The sequence below is a fragment of the Chiloscyllium plagiosum genome, unplaced genomic scaffold (assembly GCF_037043375.1).
Source record: "Chiloscyllium plagiosum isolate Xiang-an unplaced genomic scaffold, Cpla_swu_hap1 HiC_scaffold_1, whole genome shotgun sequence".
In the NCBI taxonomy this organism is placed as follows: Eukaryota; Metazoa; Chordata; class Chondrichthyes; order Orectolobiformes; family Hemiscylliidae; genus Chiloscyllium; species Chiloscyllium plagiosum.
The window spans coordinates 51,327,921-51,349,488 of record NW_028270139.1 but is presented as its reverse complement, the minus strand read 5'-3'; the positions used below and the strand labels follow the sequence as shown (position 1 = coordinate 51,349,488).

The 21,568-nt window shown below is 41.8% G+C and overlaps 1 protein-coding gene across 3 annotated transcripts in view; it reads right to left on the bottom strand.

Moving 5' to 3' along the window:
• The window catches only part of slit2 (slit homolog 2 (Drosophila)), a 464,730-nt gene that overhangs the window by 75,272 nt on the left and 367,890 nt on the right, over positions 1 to 21,568 (bottom strand). For all 3 annotated transcript variants that reach the window (XM_087986800.1, XM_087986798.1, XM_087986799.1), the window contains 5 exons: positions 17,019 to 17,151; positions 6,189 to 6,257; positions 4,388 to 4,459; positions 4,117 to 4,188; positions 2,065 to 2,136 (listed from right to left, as the gene is read on the bottom strand). In XM_087986800.1, the coding sequence (XP_087842926.1) occupies positions 2,065 to 2,136; positions 4,117 to 4,188; positions 4,388 to 4,459; positions 6,189 to 6,257; positions 17,019 to 17,151 (418 nt within the window). The remainder of the gene's footprint in view (positions 1 to 2,064; positions 2,137 to 4,116; positions 4,189 to 4,387; positions 4,460 to 6,188; positions 6,258 to 17,018; positions 17,152 to 21,568) is intronic.

Here is a 21,568-nt window from a genome sequence, read left to right as displayed (position 1 = left end):
TAGTGTCATCTGCAAATTTACTAACCCACCCTTCTATGCCCTCATCCATGTCATTTATAAAAATGACAAACAGCAGTGGACCCAACACTGACCCTTATGGTACACCACTAGTAACTGGACTCTAGGATGTACATTTCCCATCAACCATCACCCTCTGTCTTCTTTCAGCAAGACAATTACTGATCCAAACTGCTATTTCTCCTATAATCCCATTCCTCTGCATTTTGTACAATAGCCTACTGTGGGGAACCTTATCGAACACCTTGCTGAAATCCATATACACCACACCAACTGGTTTACTCTCATCTACCTGTTTGGTCACCTTCTCAAAGAACTCAATAAGGTTTGTGAGGCATGACCTACCCTTCATAAACCCGTGCTGACTATCCCTAATCAAATTATTATTTTTTAGATGATTATAAATCCTATCTCATATAACCTTTTCCAACACTTTACAAACAACTGAAGTAAGGCTCACTGGTCTATAATTACCAGGGTTGTCTCTATTCCCCTTCTTGAACAGGGGAACCACATTTGCTATCCTCCGGTCATCTGGCACTATTCCTATAGACAATGCCATCTAAAGATCAATGCCAAAGGCTCGGCAATCTCCTCCTTGGCTTTCCAGAGGATTGTAGGATAAATCCCATCCGGCCCAGGGGACTTATCTATTTTCACACTCTGCAGGATTTCTAATACCTCTTCCTTGTGAACTTCAATCCTACCTAGTCTAGTAGCCTGTATCTCAAAAATCTCCTCGATAACATTGTCGTTTTCTAGAGTGAATACTATCGAAAAATATTCATTTAGTGCTTCCCCTATCTCCTCTGACTCCACACACAACTTTCCACGACTATCCTTGATTGGCCCTAATCTTACTCTCGTCATTCTTTCATTCCTTACATACCTATAGAAAGCCTTAGGGTTTACCCTGATCCTATCCGCCAACAACTTCTCATGTATCCTCCTGGCTCTTCTGAGCTCTCTCTTTAGGTCTTTCCTGGCTACCTTGTAACCCTCAAGCACCCTAACTGAGCCTTCACATCTCATCCTAACATAAATCTTCTTCTTCCTCTTGACCAGAGATTCCAGTTCCTTCGTAAACCACGGCTCCCACGCTCTACAACTTCCTCTCTGCCTGACAAGTACACTGTAGCAAAATCCCTCTGAACATTACTGTCTTCCTACACCCAAAACACCGCAGCAATTCACCCTCACTTTCCACAGGGCATTTAGACATGGGCAATAAATGCTGGACTAGTTAGCCAACAGTGCTCACCTCCCATGAACAAATTTATTTTTAAATTAGTTTAAATTTACAGCAAAATATTATCTCAGTATTTTGGTTCAGGAATATAGATCTTAACAATACAACTTTCTGTGCCAAAAGAAATAACACATTAACTTGTAAAACTGTCAGAACCATTTCTTTCTTCCTGAGGAATAACACTCATCCATCAGCTTGCCTAACTAAATGTAGTTGCATGTACTGCTTAAGGCAATGGTTTTGAAGTGGCTAAAGTTCATGTTATATTGGCTTCACCCATTCTACCAGTGTCATGCACAGTCTGAGAGTGGGGTTAACGAGTTCTGTTCCAGCTTTCTGAAGGATCAAATGTATACCTTTCCAGATCTTAAGCTCCTGGTAATAACGCCTGACTAAATGTAGTTGCATGTATTGCTGTCATATTTCTGTTGTCTCAGAATATCTCTTATTTAGATGCAGACTTTATAGTGGTGTTTCCTCTGTCAATAATGACTGCATAAGCTCAAGGCAAAGAGGGATTGGTGGCAGTGAACTGCCTCAAATGACTCTTATTCAATACCACATTCTAGTTGGCAAATATCACAAGGTGTTAGCAAACATCACATAGGAAAATACCACAGTTCCCTGATTAGAGTTTCACCATTTTTGTGCAGTAAGAGATTCAGCCCAGTGGAAGATATTGTCCTCAAAACAGAAGCGATGTTCTATCTGCTTCAGGCGCAGAACAGAAAAAAAGTGTTCCTCTTATTCAAGAATATTTCAATTTATAACTGGATCTTATTTATGTTTTGACTTACAAATGTGACAGTGATGAAAGGTCATTAAAAGCTCCTTCAGGAATAGATGAGATGTCATTTCCATGCAAAGACCTGTAAAATAGTTTTTAAATAAACAATGAACACAATCTACCAGAGTCCTGAATAAATTCCATTCTGCTTTACAAACAACAATTAAATGTGCTTTTACCTTAGCCTGATGTGCAGGTTCAAGTGCTGTCTCACATTTGACAACAGTGTTCAGTTTGGAGTGTGGCAGACCACACCTTATATAATGGTTCCCATGTTTACACTTCTAAATCTAGCCTTTTCATACCATTTACAGAATCATTTGCTTAATGTAAAGCTATTTTGCAGTGCAGAAATCTCATGCCACTGAGTGTAACCTAGGTTTTACGACTTGTCCAATATTACGCATTGAGTAAAGCTGTGTGAGACCAGGCAAGTGCTGTATCTCAACAGTTTCCAAAGAACATATTAGGTCTAAATTGCACCACTCTCCTACTTTTTTCATAACTGCAACTTAGACACTGGAAAGGGAGTATCAATATAGGAGGCTTGCACATTGCTTTCATCTCGTAAATGAAAACCAAACACTGGAAATGTGCTTTAACATTGTCATTGTCAGATCAATCCAAAATGCTGAAAAGTGCAATGTTTCATGTCACTCATTTGTAAGCACATCTGCATGAGTACAAATAAAAAGTCAATAGAATTTTCTCAGATATTAACCATGAGCTTTGACATTATCAAATCCAAAGACACAAAATCCAGTTTTCAAATCCATTGTTCCAAAGGAATGTATTGTAGAAGATAGCAGTTGTTGTAGAGAGAGAAACCAGGTCAATAAATAGAATCTGCCATTTTCATCAAGTGTTTCTCTTACATGCTCATGAGGTGGCCAGACTCCTGTGCTCGCTCTTTAGAGGATGGCCCACTGTATCTTCTTCCATACAGTGAGTTTACAGGATACTAATCTCTTCTGAAATCAAGTACCTGGAGACAGAAGACTTGCCCAGAGGGAGCTGTACCCAATCAGAGGCTGGTACTTTTCTTACTTGGGAGTGCCACGCAGGGGACCATGGGTACTTCCTGAAGGATTACCAAGATCATGAGGACCAAGATGTAAGGTGAATGGTTGCCCCCAGACCCCAGTTTTGAGGGGATATGGCTAACTTAATTCCAGTGGAGGAGAAAAGACAGTGAGGTTCAGTAATGCCAACATCCTGTCTAATTTAGCTGCTTTCCCCCATTCCCGGTCAGCCATTTTCAAAAGTACAACATTCTTATTCATTAACTTGTTTCTTTTTCTCAGACACTGCCAGTGCATTTGAGAATTTCCAGCAAGTCCTGGCTTGATTTCAAATTTTCCAGTTTCTCCTGAAACATTGTGCACACATTAATTGGTGTAAGCTAACCAGCCAGGCAGGAAATCCTCAGGATCAGGCAGAACATTGATTTTATGCTGCACCCAAAATTACTTTCTGAAGCGAAGTCTATTTGTTCTCGAGTAGCCCCCAGCTCCCATCACTTACAATCAGCCATGGCCTACTCATGTGGGTGGTCTTACAGTGATATTTTACACATAATTCCACTTGAAAGCCAGATAGAGCTTTCAAGAAAATAAAGATAAAGAAAGATAGAGGAAACAGCCTTTATAGATCAGTGCTATGCTGTGCAGATGTCAATGACCCTATTGTACTAACCTGATGTTGCTGTTATTATGTAAAATTGCATGAGTGTTGTTATTACTCTGCTGCTATAGTTTTGCTAGATTTGCAAACATCATACAGGCATTTGTAGAAGGTTGTGACAGCAAAGTGGGATTACCTCCAAGGATATTTCTGACGTGAATCTTCTCAGCAATCAGACATGACGTGGGATGTGGAGCTGTCAATATTTGCATGGCACAGACCCAGTAAAAAGGTGGCTGAACTTTAGCATTAATGGTTCAAGGGAAGGAGCTAGGAAACTTCAAAACTTCATTTAGGCTTAACGTAGGTGCGGGTAGAGGATAGCTTCATTGTTTAAACTAACAGTAATAGAAGCTCAATAATTTATTCTTGCACTTACAATAAACGGAGGGACTTCAACCCATCGAACGTTCGAACTGGAATACACCTCAGACGGTTATAACTTAGAATTCTGTGGAATTAAAAATGCCATGTTAGATAAAGTATCAGTGTTTATAAATTGAAGCAGACAAAATAAAAATGTCAGAGGCGGGGTCAAGTATTCTTCAAGTGTGAATGCCTGCAATGAAGTTAGACACAGCCAGTTTAATCAGTATTTCTACAACCACCACGGGAGTCCTGGTTTAGTGCCAAATAAATATTATACTTACAAGGTCAGGAGCTCTGTCATGTTGCTGAAGCTCTGGTTGTACAGTGTACTGATTCTGTTGTTACTTAAATCACTGGAAGGCACAGTGAGTATAATTAGAACAAATGATAGGAAAGGTCATACACAGATTACACAAACACATGGGCAAAGGGGTTTATAATGGCATGGTCAGCACCTGATGCACCGTAGCTTCAGATATTGCCTGATGTGAATACATAAGTCCTACAAAATATTTAAGGCATCTTGTGCCATTGGATATTTGAAGCTCAAGGTGCACATACAAACGCCACACATAGCACTTTACTAAAATCCATTGTGTTAATTAGAGGGCATTCCCAGAATGTAAACATAATCCCTGAGCAATGTTCACTTGTCTCCTTATTTTTCATATAATTGTGTTACACAGCCACAGGAATTTGCCGATTCAGAAGTTAAGCTAAAGTTTGCTCATGAAATTATAGCTGGTGCCCGTTAAAGGAAGACTTTCAGGAGAGCCTGGAACATCCCTGATACTTATTCCATATGGGGGACCTGACTGCATAGTGGGCAAATCACAGGCTCACATCAGTCTGCTTCCATCTCATCATTATTCAGTGCAACTTTAAGATTAAGCTCTTTCACAGGATGTATTCATTTTCCAAGCAGTGATCACTAGTTTCACTCTGGCACCTCCAGACATTGAAAATCACTGGCTGCCTGAATTTACACTTTTCAGATTTACATTATATAAGCTGCATAGAACCAATTCATCTGGGGAGCACTTCCCATAGCTCAATAGAATTCATGGCCTACACAAAGTCAGACTGTGGCTGACTAGACTCCTCATCTCGATCTGATTCTCGTTAACATGAGGTATTATTGAAAACTTAGTTTGCTAAGGGAAAAACATCAGTCAAAAGCATAATTCCTGACTGTGACCTAGTGAGCTCTGCAACTGGGGATATCTTGTATGACAATAGCCTGCTTCACCTCCTGGCACTGTGACACTCACTGTACAGATTCCCACAACAGAGTGGTTTCTAGATAGATAAAAGGGGTCCCTTCCCCTGGGGTGTTCAGTTCATGACTCAGGCTGCATGATCAGTCGTGCTACAGTGCACACCTCACTCTGCTCCATGAGCAATGGTGCAAAAGGAGGCAGATGCTCTGGGCACCGGCCCAGTTTACCAGCACCCCCTACTCCCACCACCAGATACACAGGAATTATGGGGCAACATACAAGGAGCCCAGAACCACCAAAGCATTGATAAGATTCAAAACCTGCATTTCACATAATTTGCCATTCAGGGTACTTGGCACTGGCTGCGCCAGTCCATATTCCACAGTCTTTAAGGTCCTCAATAATGAACATATGCAATATATATTCAATAGTTAAATCCACTTTCCAACAACATACTTGGATTACACCACACTAAGACGTAGTCTTTGATTCTGAGATAACAATCTCTTGTTATTGATCGACATCATCTATCAAATGCTACTTTACAACTAGTTGGAGAAAAACATTTTGAAGGGATTGATAGGGGAGATAGAAAGGAACTTCTTTCTACCAATAGGTAATCTAGGATAACAGCGAGGGTCAGGCTATCCAGCAGAAAGTTTAGAAAGCATTTTTTCATTCAGCAAGATAGACTTTGCTAATGAAGTGTATAAAGCAGCTTACAACCAAGGGGAGTGAACAGAATTACGATATAGGTCAGCTTTGATCTCATTGAATGGCTCAGGGGCTTGAATGGTCTAGTCCTGAGACTGTATGCGTTCATGTATCAATATGTAAGAAGTGCAGTAATGAAAGTACCTACATAAGTAATAAATGCTTCAAGGTGGTGAGTTCTTTGGGCACCATCACAAACTGATTTCCATCCAAATACCTGGAATACACAATATTACATGGGTATGACATTCATCAGTACTGATTGCTAGTTTGTGTCCATCCTGATTTCTTCCAGCTTGAAATGAAACATACCATTTAAGGGATAGGCAAAACACATCCCCCAGGACTAACCAATTAAAGTACCAAGCAAACCACCAATAGCCATAGAAACAGTAAAATGATACTAACTAATCATGATTACTCAACAAAGCAAGCTTGGTGGATGTTAGGGGCATATGAAACTGATGGAAGAGTTCCAGTTTTGTTGTCCTGATAAAGAATGGGCTTGATTTGGAGATTAGGATATCCTTTCTCTTGTTCCTTCTGCAGTTGGACTGTGCTGCCAGTTTTGGGAACTTGTGTCTGGGGTCCAGCCACAGATACCAGAATCCATTCCCGTCTATTGATTGATCGAGGTAAATTGAAAAGATTAACTTTCTTTCATTCTCACTTTCTTTTGCGGCAATTCTTGGCTTCTAAGTTCATCAATTTGGAGGGCATGTAAAAAATGGCAGGTAATCACCTAATTCCAACATTTGACTTAATCCTTAGTCCTCACTTCATGTTAAACAACTAACTATTTGTACTGAGCAAATCAGAGTATCATGAATCAAAATATTAAATAGAATGCCTGTATGTTTCTCCAAACACCTTCTCCAAGTACATCTTAAAAATCTACATAATTTACTATACATCTAGTAGGATCTACTGACAGATGACACAAACATTTTGTAGTCTGATGTTTCTGCCCTCAGGACTAAGGAAGATTTTTACTTAGTTGTTTTAAGTTCTAATCACAGATTCCCCTGGGAAACTGTTAACTGTTATTATTGGTGTAAAATATTTATTATTGTTGCTATGGAAGGTTGTTCACAGCTGTTGCCAAGTTAAAAATTAATACTGTGCCTTTGTGAAGTGGTAACTTATTGTTTTAAATATTAATTGTAATGTGCAAATGTTCTTAGACCTTTTCTGTACAGACTAGAGTTTGAGTAAGACTGAGATGTGCTATTGTTTGCCCTAAATCCTAATCATGTAGTTTTCCCCAATCTGTGAATAATTATTCTGATATGGCCCCGTAATTAATCCAAACCTTCTGCTTTTTGAAAACAAAATTCATCTCATAACAAAGGAAACATCAGTAACAGAACATAAGTGTAGGTAGTTTTAAACTACAATGACTGCATAACTACTGATGATGCAGTTGTTAAAACTTTGATGGTGGTTTGGAAACAGTAACAACCACTGTACTCACCTTCCTGGCTAAAACAATCATTCCTAAAGCATAACGTGATTCCCAGCTTGTACAGCAGTGAAGCTTGGAGATTGAATGACAGACATTGGTGCTGGATCATACAGTAAGTGTGGAATTAACAGAACTGTTCAACTGGCTGGAAGGGGAGAAAATCTACATAGTATGTATCCCACAGCTGAGCAAAGTAGTTGGTATTGATGGCATCGAGAGTGTGTTGCTGGGAAAACACAGCTGGTCAGGCAGCATCCAAGGAGCAAAAGAATCAATGTTTCGGACATAAGCCCATCATCAGGAATGATGTTTCTGGGCCAGGACTGAGAAACAAATGGCATGGGTGGGGTGGAGGTGGTTGGGGGGAAGGTAGCTAAGAAAGCGATAGGTGGATGAAGGTGAGGGAGAAGGTGATAGGTCAGAGGGGGGAGTGATGGACGGGTCCAGAGGATGGTGCCGAATTGAAGGCTTGGGACTGGGATAATGTGGGGGAAGGGGAAATGAGGAAGCTGTTGAAATCACATTTATCCTGTGTAGTTGCAGGGTCCCAAGGTGGAATATGAGGCATTCTTCCTCCAGGCATCGGGTGGTTAGGGTTTGGTGGTGAAGGAGGCCCAGGACCTGCATGTCCTTGATGGAGTGGGAGGGGGAGTTGAAGTGTTTAGGGTGGTGGGGCTGGTGGGTGCGGGTGTCCCAGAGATGTTCTCTCAAATGATCCACAAGTGGGCGTCCTGTCTCCCCGATGTAGAGGAGACCACATCAGGTGTAACGGATGCAGTAGATGACATTGATGGAGGTACGGGTAAATTTCTGACAGATTCCCTACAGTGTGGAAACAGGCCCTTCGGCCCAACAAGTCCACACCGACCCTCCGAAGAGCAACCCACCCAGACACATTTCCCTACATTTACCCCTAACACTATGGGCAATTTAGCAAGGCCAATTCACCTAACATGCACATCTTTGGATTATGGCAGGAAACCGGAGCACCCGGAGGAAATCCACGCAGACACGGGGAGAATGTGCAAACTCCACACAGACAGTTGCCCGAGGCAGGAATTGAACCCGGGTGCCTGGCGCTGTGAGGCAGCAGTGGAAGGATCCTTTGGGGCCTTGGACGGAGGTGAGTGGTGTGGGCGTAGGTTTTACACCTCCTGCAGTGGCAGGGAAAGGTGCCAGGGGTGGGGTGGGCTATTCCGGGGAGTGGAGTTGACGAGGGCATCATGGAGGGAATGGTCTCTCTGGAATGCTGATTGATGTAGGGAGAGAAATATATCTTTGGTGGTGGGGTCTGTTTGGCGGTGGCAGAAGATGATGTGATATATGCGGAGGTTGGATGGGTGGAAGGTGAGGACCGAGGAGTTCCGTCCTTGTTGCATTGGGACAGGTGGGGTTCAAGGGCTGTGGTGCGTGAAGTGGAGGAGATGCGCTGAAGGGCATAGCCAACCACATGGGAAGGGAAGTTGCGATCATGGAAAAAGGAGACCATTTGGGACATTCTGAGGAGGAATTGGTCATCCTGGGAACAGATGCGGTGGAGGCAGAAGATTGGGAATTATTTGGTCCTCACCTTCACCCCACCAACCTCCGCATACATTGCATCATCCTCTGCCACTTCTGCCACCTCCAAACAGACCCCACTACCAAAGATATATTCCCCTCCCACCTGTATCAGTATTTTAGAGAGACCATTCCCTCCACGACTCCCTTGTCAGGTCTACGCACCCCCTCACCAGCCCACACCCCACTCCTGGCACCTTCCCCTGCCACCCAAGGAAGTGCAAAACCTCGCCCACACCACTCCCCTCACCTTGGTCCAAGGCCCCAAGGGATCCTTCCACATCCATCAGAAATTTGCCTGTATCTTTACTAATGTCATCTACTGTATCTGTTGCACCCGGTGTGGTCTCCTCTACATCAGGGAGACAGGACGCTTTCTTGCGGATCGTTTCAGCGAACATCTCTGGGACACCTGCAACCACCAACCCTACCAACCTGTGGCTGAACACTTCAATTCCCCCTCCCACTCCATCAAGGACACGCAGGTCCTGAGCCTCCTCCACCTCCAAACCATTACCACACGACGCCTGGAGGAAGAACATCTCATATTCTGCCTTGGGACCCTACAACCACACAGGATAAATTTGGATTTCAATAGCTTCCTCATTTCCCCTTCTCCAACATTTTCCCAGCCCCAAGCCTCCAACTCAGCACCGGCCTCTGGACCTGTCCATCACTCCCCCCTCTGACCTATCACCTTCTCCCTCACCTTCATCCACCTATCGCTTTCTCAGCTACCTTCCCCCCAACACCACATCCTCCCATTTATCTCTCAGCCTCCCGGCCCACAAGCCGTATTCCTGATAAAGCGCTTATTCTCGAGACATTGACTCTCCTGCTCCTCGGATGCTACCTGACCTGCTGTGCTTTTCCAACACCACACTCTCGGCTCAGGTTTCTCATCATGCCAAGGTAAGTTTGAGGAGGGAAATTAAAAAACTGTGTAGGGCAGGAGCATACCACCATCCACAGTTTGTTCACCAACACCAGATACAGAAAGCTTTCTTACAGCCGGCTTCTTAATACTGAGACCCAGCTCTGCATTGTTGGCGTGGTAGCCAGGAAATGTCTTCACTGACCTTCACAACTCACATGAAGTCATCAGATTTCTTGTGATATAGAAGCCAGGTCTTTGGAACCAGCCTCTGAAAGTTGCCCTTTCTGGTCAGTTTTGCATGTTTCTAGAACCAACCACTGTTAGCTAATGGTTGGGATAGAGTGCTGCTGCTAATCCTCCTTATTATAAGGTTATAAGAACAAGGAGCAGGATTAGACAATTCGGTCCCTCGAGCCAGCTCTGCTAATTGATATAATCATGATTGATCTCATCTCTGTCTCGACTCCACTTTCCTTCCCTCTCTCCTTAATCTCGTGCCCAAAATGTCAATTCTCCTGCTCCTCTGATGCTCCCTAATCTGCTGTGCTTTCCCATAACCACACTTTCGACTCTGGTCTCCAGCATCTGCAGTCCTCACTTTCTCCCAGTATTGATGGTGTGTCAGAGACTAGTTAAGGTATGTTAAAAATAATGCTGAGGCAGTACTAGTGGTGGTGGTGGTGATAGTGTGTTAGAGGCAGCGATGATGGTCCATTAGACCCAGTGACGATGGTCAATTAGTGGTAGTGGTAAAGGTGTGGTAGAGGTAGTGGTGATGATGGGTTAGCGGTAATGACGGTGTGTTGGAGGGAGTGATGATAATGAATCCGAGATAAATGGTTGTGATGTGTTTTAAAGGTGGACAAGGTTTGTACTAAGTTTACACGTTCTCTTCCATTTTCTTCCATTATGCCAACTAGAGGAATAATAGTTGATTTTGCACATTATTCAGAAATGAACAATATTTCTTACTTGCAATGCAATAGTAATTCTTCTCTGACTCATTGATTTGCCATCAGAAAACATGGTGCATGAGAATAACAATGTCTATTAACAAGTAATTTGTGAATAAGAACAACATGTAGACAGTGTGCCTAAAGTTTTGGGACACTCCTTGATCCTAAAAATGTCGTGGAATACGATCCTAGATATTGATACAGATTCTTTCCTATTATTCTTATGGAAGCAGAGTCCAAAATTGTAATTCAGAGAAACACACCTATTCTCTTAGTGTATATTGAAATAATTAGGAGGACTCTGAAAGACTAAGAGAAATGTAAGTTAAATTTTCTCTTGCACTTAATGGAACAGACAGGAATTCTTCTGTGATGATGAATTCTCCTGGAATATTTACTAGGTGCTCAATAAAACCTACTCAGAAATATGGCTTTCCACTCCCTGAGGGCATGAGAATCATGGTGAGTGGGATGACTTAATCAGGCACGAATCCAAATCAGATTCTTCCGGCTGAGATGAACTCTTAAAATTAATTCCCCCATTCTTCAAATGCGTGAGATATCTTTCCCACGATTAGGTGGTCAGAAGGCTATCTGCATCTCAGTGATTGCACAACTTACCAGAATTAAGTTCCCCTTTCCAATTAACTTCTGCTCATACAAGATACTTGATACTTCAGAAACCTGACTGCAGACTGTCTACTTAGCAACTTCTGTTTTCTGCCTGCAGTCTCAGTGAGCAAATAGCCCTTTTTACTTCCAGCTAAACCTTCTCAATGCTCCTTGTCTTCATTTTTGCTGTAACCTGTAGAGCTGCAGGAAGTGGGTGCATGGGGACTAAGACAGGATGTGGTCCTGGCCCTATCGTGCATTAACACTGGTCATCGGGAACCCATCAGCTTCTGTACCACAGGGTCAGCCAACTCCTATTGGCTCACAGCTGACACTTTATCAGGGCAAAAGGCAAGCAGGTGGCTTTTGACAGAGAGGGATACTCTCTGTAGCACAGAGACAAGGCTCTGGTTGTCAGAAGCAGTGAAATTTCAATGTCAATGGTTGAAGGGCACTGTGAGGTCAACATCAGAGTTGGTGCATAGAAAAGCCAATGATGAACCCAATCAGTAAGAGCATACCTCCACAGTCTTGGTACTGTGCCATTTATAATCCAAGAAATTGACCATGGTCAGCTGGAAGTTAATCAATAACCCATCTTATACAATCAGCCTGGGGGATGGGCTATCGTCAGTGAGGGATATTCTACAAAATCTGTCTGGGCAATGGGATATGGTCAGTCACATGGGCGAGTCGGACATAATCCATAAAGTAGCCAGGGTCCTTCCAAGCAGTCATCAAAGTTACAGACAGCTGAAATCTGTCTGTAGTGGCCTGGTGAGAAACAGCAGCTGAAGGAATGGCTAGAATTGAATGTAGGAGGGTATGATGGTGAGATAGGAGAGGGGACTGAATGATCTCAAGGCAAGTCATTGTCACTTTGACTTGGATATGGTGAGGGACCCAAATACTGTAATGAGATCAGGAACTGATTAGCCCTAATGGAAACCAAGCCGTGTGTCAGTGAGGAGGTCATTCCTTTTGCAAGTGCTACTTAATAACACCACTGATGACACCTTCCATTACGTTCTGGTCATTGAGAGTAGAATCATCAGGTGGTCATTGGCTGTGTTGGATTTGACCTGCTTTCTGTGGATAGGGGAAAACTGGGATTTTTTCACATTGTCTGGTCGGAGCCAGTGTTGTACTGGAATAATGCAAATAATTCCGGAGGGTACATCTTGGTACTTTTGCCAAAAGGTTGTTAGGACCCATTGCCTTTGCAAAGTCCAGTGCCTTTACGTGCTGTTTCAAATGCTGAGGAGTGAATCAATTGGTGAAAGATCGATGTCTGTGATGCTGGGAACCTCAGGAAGAGGCTAAGATGGGATTATGTCCTTCATACTTCTGGCTGAAGATGGCTGCAAGTGCTTCAGCTTTGTCTTTTGTACTGGGCTCCTCTATTGTTGAGCTGTTTAATTGTCCAGCAGCACCATTTATAAGTGGTTATGCTTTGCCTGCAGAGCTGAGACCTGATCCTTTGGTTGGAGATCTCTTTCTCTCTTCTACATGCTGCTTCAGCTCTTGGGCATGCAAGTAATCCTACATTGTGTCATGAATGCTTATAATATACTAGTTTATTTGAGAATTCTGACTTAGAGTTAAAATGGGCTTTCAGTTTTTGTTCTGAAAGGGAGACTTTATTTTTAAAATGTCAGGAAGTCATTTTTTGATCAGGCAGCTCAACAGCCTTTTTCATGGAAGCTTGTGATTTAAGCTAAATGACCAGAAAGCTTCCTGGGAACATAATTTTTTTTCCCAAAGTGGAACTTATAGCACCAACAGAAAAGAGAAATGAGTTTTGCTATTCTGGCAAAACGGCAGATTTTAGTTTGTGGAGGTCTTCAGGCCAATACAGCTTGAAAGTAGTTTTAAGTTGTTTTGTAGTTAATGTAGACAGAGCCAAAAAAAAGTCTGAGCTTTTCACTAGAGTTCAGTGAAGAAAGGTTAGTGGGTTATCCTGTCTGTCTGTTGGAGAAGAGGAGGTAATCAGATCTGGGGAACGTGCAGGTGACATGAAAAGGAAACACTTAAAATCTCGTCAGTTGAGTAAGAAATGTTAAAGTGAAGATTGGAGTGACATTTCACTGAATTGAGTACCCATAAAGGATAATGTTGAGGTAAATGCTTGAATCTTTCATTTTTGCTGTTTTGATAAGATCTTTCAAGGTTGTCTTATATAAAGCTTTGCTTGTATTCCTTTTCCGTAATCAATGTGTATTAACGTATATTATATGGATAATAGTAATCAATGTATATTATTATGTTATAGATACATTGGCAGCTTCATGTGATTATGTTCAGTGACTGACCACCACTGTGACTAATTTGCAATAATAAAAATTAAGGCTAATTACCAACATATCATTTTGGAATCTGTCTTGTCCATCAACACAATCATAAAGATTATAAAAAAATAGAGATTGCTGGAAACACCCAGTAGATCTGACAGCATCTGTGGAGAAACAGAGTTAACGTTTTGAGTCCAGTATGACTCTCTTTTGAAACAGCTGTAACTTCACCAGGTTGACACCTTATTTTTAGCTATGTTTGCTGCTGATCCTGGCATGCCCTCCTGCTCTTTTCACTGTACAAGGGTTGATGACTCAGTTTGTTGTTGATGGTAGCCTTGGGAATATGCCAAGGGACCACAGATAATCATTGAGAACAATTATGTTGCTGCTCATGGTCCACAACATGTCATGGATGCCCAGTTTTGAATTGCTCAATTTGTATCAAGTATGTTCCATGTGGTGGTAGTACCTGAAAACACAATGGAGATAGCCTCAATGTGAAGACGGGACTTCACCTCCACAAGGATTGTCTGGTGGTCACTCCTATTGATTCTGTCATGGACTAACATTGTGATGCCAGGTAAATTGGTAAGGATGCAGTCAACTGTGGTCTTCCCTCTTGTTGGTTTCCTCACCACATGCTGAAGATGCAGTCTAACAGTTATGTCTTTTAGGACTCAATTTGCCTGGTCAGTAAAGATGCTACTGTACCACTCTTTGTATTGGACATTGAAGTTCCCCATCCAGATTCTGTGCCTTTGTCAACCTTAGTGTTTGTTCCAAGTGCACAAAGGAGTGCTGATTCATCAACTGAGAAGCAGGAGGGGTTGAGGGTTTAAGGGTGTAGGGAGGATGTGTTAAACAGTAGGTTCCCTTGCTTATGCTTGACCTGATGTCATGAGATTTCATAGGGTCTGGAATCAATACTGAGGATCCTCAGGGCAGCATCCTGCTATCTGTATACAAATGTGCCACCACCTTTGCTGGGTCTGCCCTGCTGGTCAGACAAGACATACCCAGGGATGGCGTTGATATTGTTTAATACATTGTCTGTACGGTATAATTCCATAAGTATGACTATGTCAGTGTTGTTGCTTGAATAATTTAGACAACTCTTCCAATTTTGGCATAAGCCTATAGGTCAGGAGGACTTTGCAATGTATGGCTTTGTCATTTTTGATGCCTTGTCTAATGTCAATTAGTTGTCCAGTCTCATTCCTTTCTTTAGATTTTGTAACAGTTTTTTATACAACTGAGGAGCAAGTTAGAGTCTTCCACATTTCTGGAGGCAAATGCAGACCATACCAGGTAAAGATCACAAGTTTTTGTTCCTTTAAAGGAATTAGTGAACCAGATGAGTTCTTGCAATAACCAACAATTCTTTCCAAAACTAATTAACCCCCATCTCTCCCACAGCACACACACTGTACCAAAGCTCATGTTCTATCATTCTCATTAGTAATGCAGGGATTTTCTCACAAGGAAAGCTTTAATTAGTTAGGTGTGTACTCAAAGAGTATAGAAGGAGAGGCGATTTTATTGAAACATACAAGCTTTTCATTGGGCTTGACAGGTTAGACTCTGAGGTTGTTTTCCTTTATGAGAGAGTCAGGTTGAGAGGGCGGAAGCTCAGATTAAGGGGTCACTTAATTAGGACAGAACAAGGAGCAATTTCTTCTTTTGAAGGGTGGTGAATCTGTGGTATTCTTTACAGCTGTACAGGCGGAGTCATTAAGTATATTCATGACAGAGAGTACAGAGTTTTAATTTTTATAAGGGAGGTGATGCCTAATGATATTATCATTTGGCTATTAATTTAAAGACTCAGCCAATGTTGTGGGACTTGGGTTGGAATCTCACCACAGCAGATAGTGGTATTTGAATTCAATAAGTATCTCGAATTAAGAATCTAATGTCAACCATTAAACTACTGCCGCCTGTTGGGAAAAGAAACATCTGGTTCAGTCTTGTCCTTTTAGGGAAGGAAATCTGCCAGCCTCACTGGCCTGGCCTACATGTGACTCCAGACCCACAGCAATGAAGCTGACTCTCAAGTGCCCCCTGGGCAATTAAGGATAGGCAATGAATGGCTAGCCCAGCCAACGACACCCGCATTCAGGTGAATGAAATGTCTGGTCCCAGACTGGACAGGTTTGCGAGACGACTTCCTAGTGTCATTCTCTGAAAACAGGATCTCTCTTCCCTGAGTGACTGCCCAGCAGCAGTTGTCAAGAGGAGTCACTAAACCTGGGCACCACCTTCTGATTTTTTGCAAGCACTTCTGGCTTGCTGGCATGACCTGGGAAGTTCCTGGTTTACTGTGCTGAAGGAATGTCCAGCTGACCTTTAAAAATGACACATAACCTTCAACCCCAGAAGATCCTACCAGGAATCTGAAACAGCTTCTCACTTAGCAGCATGACTCACTGAGTCACTCTTGCTTGTACAGATAGGGAGACGAGAAGGAGGTAATCATGAGAGATAACTTGACCTTGATATTGTCAAATGTTTCACCATCCTCCAAAATTGCTAATTTACCAAAATGGTAAATCTCAGCCCAGCCTTCAGCAAATGAAAGGCCATTTGAATTTAATGCCTCAATTTTTTCCAGATTAGGGCCATAAACAAAGTTCCATCCCCAGGTTTCTCACTTTTCATTAACATCGTAATCTCCTCAACTTTTATGGTAGAGCTCAATGGAGGTTCAAGTGTGAGCTATGTATTGTTTTCAACCAGCGATTCAAATGATTAGAAAGTTACGCTCAATGCACATACACCTTTTCAATACATACTCCACATTAGAAATCAACTTGAACACTGTAACATTCTCATTTAATGGAAACTACAATTCAACACTTGCCATGAGCAGTCAGGTGGAAATGTTAAATGTCTGTTTTTATGACTCTGTAGAACACCCTATATAAATGCACAATTCAAACAAAGAAACATAAAGCTGCTAAAGTCAGCAGAAGCTTTGTTTTAAACAACAGACACATGTTAATACAGTGAAGCTAACCTTTACATTTTTCTTTTCCACACCGAATAACAATTGCCTCCACAAAGGGAGTCATTGATGCCATCTTAGAAGGATCTCTCGTGCTCTAGATTACTTTCTTTGATCATCACTATCTGAACAATCCTTCAAAGCTGAAAATTCTCAATTATGGCTTTGATTGTAAGCATCCAAAGGTAAGAGGGAAGAAGTGTTACTCACAGTTCGGTAACATCCTTAGGGAGGCCCTTGGGTAAGGTCTTCAGTCCCTTGTTACTGCAACGAACCACAGTATCAAGGCATGTGCATTCGGCTGGGCACCGGGCAAGGGGTGAGCAGCTGTTGTCATCATTTCCTGGATTGTGGACAGAAAAGATGTACTGTGAGGCACACTAAAGTTCATTCTTTCAATTCTAGGGGCAGCTAGAAAGGATGGGACCCTGTTCGAAGTAATAGACTCAAGCTGTTCACATTCACTCACATTGTGGTACATTAGCATTGTTGTACCAAGATGTAAAAAAAAACATGATGTAAAATTTTATTCCAATAATAATGGATACTTAGTAGTGATTATTAGTCAGTAATCTAATTGAGGCTTCAGATGTTATATAGGGAACATAAACTAGCTGTCAGTAGTTAGAGGGCTGTAAGTCAGTCCAATCATTCAGATGACATAAGGAAACTGTAATAGTGAAGCTGAAATGAAATGGAATCATCAGCACCTGGCAGTATGGATAAGATTAATGTTAATGCAATAGTCTCCAGGTTTAGATTATATTTACATATTGCTTGAGAGTCGTCTGAACGCATCACATTACCCAAACATCTTGACTAAATTTTTGTATTTGTTTAAATAATACAAGTCAAAAAAATTATGCTGCATGATGCACAAACATGTAATGCACTTTTTGAGAGTCCTGAGCCTTAGCCTATGTGACACCAAAACCACAAATATAAAAGTAGATAGTTAGAAATTCTATAAATATTTAAAAAATGAAAATAGTAATCAAACAAAGCATACAGAAAGTCTGAGGAATTAAACATGTGAAATAAGCAAATGACAGAGGTACTGAAGAGATACTGTGTTGTGGTTCTGTTTGCCGAGCTGGAAATTTTTGTTGCAAACGTTTCGTCCCCTGTCTAGGTGACATCCTCAGTGTTTGGGAGCCTCCTATGAAGCTTCACAGGAGGCTCCCAAGCACTGAAGATGCCACCTAGACAGGGGACGAAACGTTTGCAACAAAAATTTCCAGCTCGGCGAACAGAACCACAACAACGAGCACCAGAGCTACAAATCCTCACCCAAACTTTGAACACCTACGGGTGAGAGACGCTAAGACAAGCCAGGAAATGGGAATCCTGCGCTAACCGCCTAAGTGCCAGATACTGTGTGCCTGTTCTCACTATAGATGACACAAATAACATCCAAAATATTTATAAACTAAGAGGATGGAAGGAGAAACATAAAACAATTATGATCATGATTTACTGAAAAAGAAATGGATCTAAAGGCTGACAAGTTGCCAGATAAACTTCACCCTCGGGTCTTAAATGAAATGGCTGTGGAGGTACTGGATGCATACGTTTATTTTGCTGAATTTCCTAGATTTTGGAAAAGTTCCATCGGCTTAGAATATAATGAATGCATCTCCCTTTATTAAAGAAAGGATAAATATAGAAAGCAGGAAACTGCAGACCAGTTAGCTTTACATCTGTAATAAGGAACTTTTTGTAATCTCTTATTAAGGGGATGATAGTAAAGCACTCAGAAGATCTCAATGCAATCAGATAGAGTCAATATCGTCTTGTGAGAGGAAAAACGTAATTCTATTCTTTAAAGAGATAAAAAGCTTTGTGGGTTAATGGGAACCTCAAGAAGGAAATAGACAGTAGGGATAAATATGCCATTTGCATGTTGATACACTGTAATTAGTCTAGTATCATGAGGATCAGTTCTGGCTCCTCAGTTTTTTTTAATTCTCTATATTAATGACCTGGATCCAAAATGTGGTTGCTAAATTGGGTGAGAGACAAAGATAGGTAGAAGATAAAATTGTGAGAGGACATAAGGAGTCCACAGATGGATACAGATAGGTTAAGCAAGTGGAAAAAAACTGGCAGATATGGAAAAGAAAGAGAACTTGTCCATTTTGGCACGAAGTTTTGAAAGTAACATTTTATTCAAATCGAGTCAGATTGTAGAACTCTGTGGTATAGAAGCAACTGTGACACTGGGTACATGAATGATAAAAGGTTAGTGTGCAGGTAGAGTAAGTGATTAGGAAGGGAAATGGCATGTTGTTATTTATTATAAAGGAAATGGAATATAAAATTAGAGATGTTTTCCTACAGGCCTGCAGAGTTTTGTTAAGAACAAAACTAGACCATAATGTACAGTTTTCATCTCTTTACTTAAGAAAGAACAAGAAAGTCTATTGGATTCAAGCAGAAAAGGTTCACTTGACTGATTTCTGGGATGAAGGGCTTATCCGATGAGGAAAGGTTGGAGAGGCTGCACTTTGCTCCATCTGAGTTCAAATGAAGGGGCTTATGGAAGAAACTAGAATAAGGGAACACAATTTGAAAATAAAAGGTCTCTCATTTAAGATGAGAGGAGAACAATGAGGGCGGGGTCATTAAATATTTTTAAGGCTGAGATAGATTCTTGACTGACAAAAGAGTTGAAAGGGTATGGAGGTAAGGGGGAATGCGTGGGAAAGTCGAGTTGAGGCCACAGTCTGATCAGCCACAGTGTTATCAAACAGCAAAGCAACCTTCAGGCACTGAATGCCCTACTTCTGATCCCAGTGTGCCTGTTTGTATTGTATTCTCATAGTGAGTTCCCTGTGGCTACTGCAATGTAGACATTCCAAGACCACAGAAATGAATGTTAATACCTTGGCAAATGTATTATTTTAGGCCAACCTGGCTGTTGGTAAGCTTTAAAATACTTCCTTTCACTGTCGCTAATAGCTTGGCAGAGATACTGAGAAAGCATCCAGAATTAAAATTGATTCCTGTTTTTTGATGATGCCATCAAAGGAACTTTTGTGATAACTAACCAACGATTAGACCAAGATTTGGTTATGAAGCTCACAATGTGTAAGCATTAACTATCCCAAATGGTCTGTCTGTTCTCGCTCTAGAGAATGACAGCCACTATTATTACTGGCTGTTCGCAGAAAGAGATTATTTATGGATCAAACAAAGCAGCAGATGCAGATCTTCCTCACCACTCAAAGATATCTGTCGAGACCACACAGCAGGGTACTGACACATCCTGCAAAAATGGCTCTGTCCCACTTAAAACAAAATGCTGCAATGTATACGGTTGTGGAAGGTGATAGGACCCTCCTGGTAACCTACCTTCTATTTCAGCAGTCTGAAACAGGGAGCTCAGTACTCGACTGTTCCTTCATTTAATTTCAGTCATCTCACACCTGCACCTGAGTTTTTTTTTGCTAAATGTTTGCCTCTTTTCGACCGATAGAAACATAGAATCCCTGCAGTGCTGAAAGAGGCCATTCAGTCCATCAAGTCACCAACCCTCCAGTCAGCGTCCCATCCAAGACCCACTCCCCTGTCCTATCCCTGTAACTCTGCATTTCCCAAGGCTAATCCACCCAGCCTGTACATCCATGAACACTACAGGCAATTTAGCATGGCCAATCTACCTAACCTGCACATCTTTGGACTGAGGGAGGAAACCAGAGCACCCGGAGGAAACCCATGCAGACACGGTGAGAACGTGAAAACTCCACGCAGTCGCCTGAGGATGGAATCGAACCTGGGTCTCTGGCGCTGTGAGGCAGCAGTGCTAGCCACTGTGCCACCCCCAAATGGTAATGGATGGCAATAGCTGTACTTACATATTCAGTATCTCAAAGCATTCAGAACTTTTGTCATTCAGTCATGATGCTCAGTTTAATCATCCCAACCACTTTAAATTTCATTGACACAGCATTTTCAACAGCTAATACTAAGGCTAGAGCTTGACTTTGTGTGACAATATAAAATTGTGGGAAATAGGAAATCGTCTGATGGCTTGCTGTATCACCTATTTCCTATGTTTGGAGATCTAATTGAGATATCAGGGATCCAATGGAGATATAGAAGATACTAAAGAGGATTGACAGAGTCAATGTAGAAAAGATGTTTCCTCAAATGGGGCAATCTAGAACAGGAAGTCATAGTTTCAGGATGTGGGGTAGCAGATTTAAAACAGATGAGGAGAAACTACTTTTCCCAAAGGGTCATGAACCTGTGGAATTTAATAAGTTTAAGGAGGACACAGACAGAGTTTAATTAGTAACGGGTTGAGCGGTTATGGAGAGTGGACAGGAAAGAGGAGTTGCAGCCAATATGAGATCCGCTGTGATCATATTTATTGATGGAGCAGGCTTGAATTGCCTACTCCTGCTCCGAGTTCTTATGTACAAAGCCAAGGTCTGAGGCCAAGTGCATTCCTAAAACTAGTCTGAGCCTGCACATTCTTCTGGTGAGTAGACCGTATAAAACTGCACATAAGCAACGCACTACCACTGCAAACCACCGAGTCATGCCATTTAATATTGGTTAAAACACTACATGACAAAGTGAGCAAGCTTTCATAGCACAGAGAATAAAAGTCACTGACATAATTCAATATTGCAAATACGCTATCCAGCCAGCTGAGCTAACTGACTCTGACAACTCAACTTGACAACAACTTCAGTGACATTACCTAGAGTTGCAGAGAAAGAGAGAGAGAGAGAGAGAGGTGGTGGTTGAGG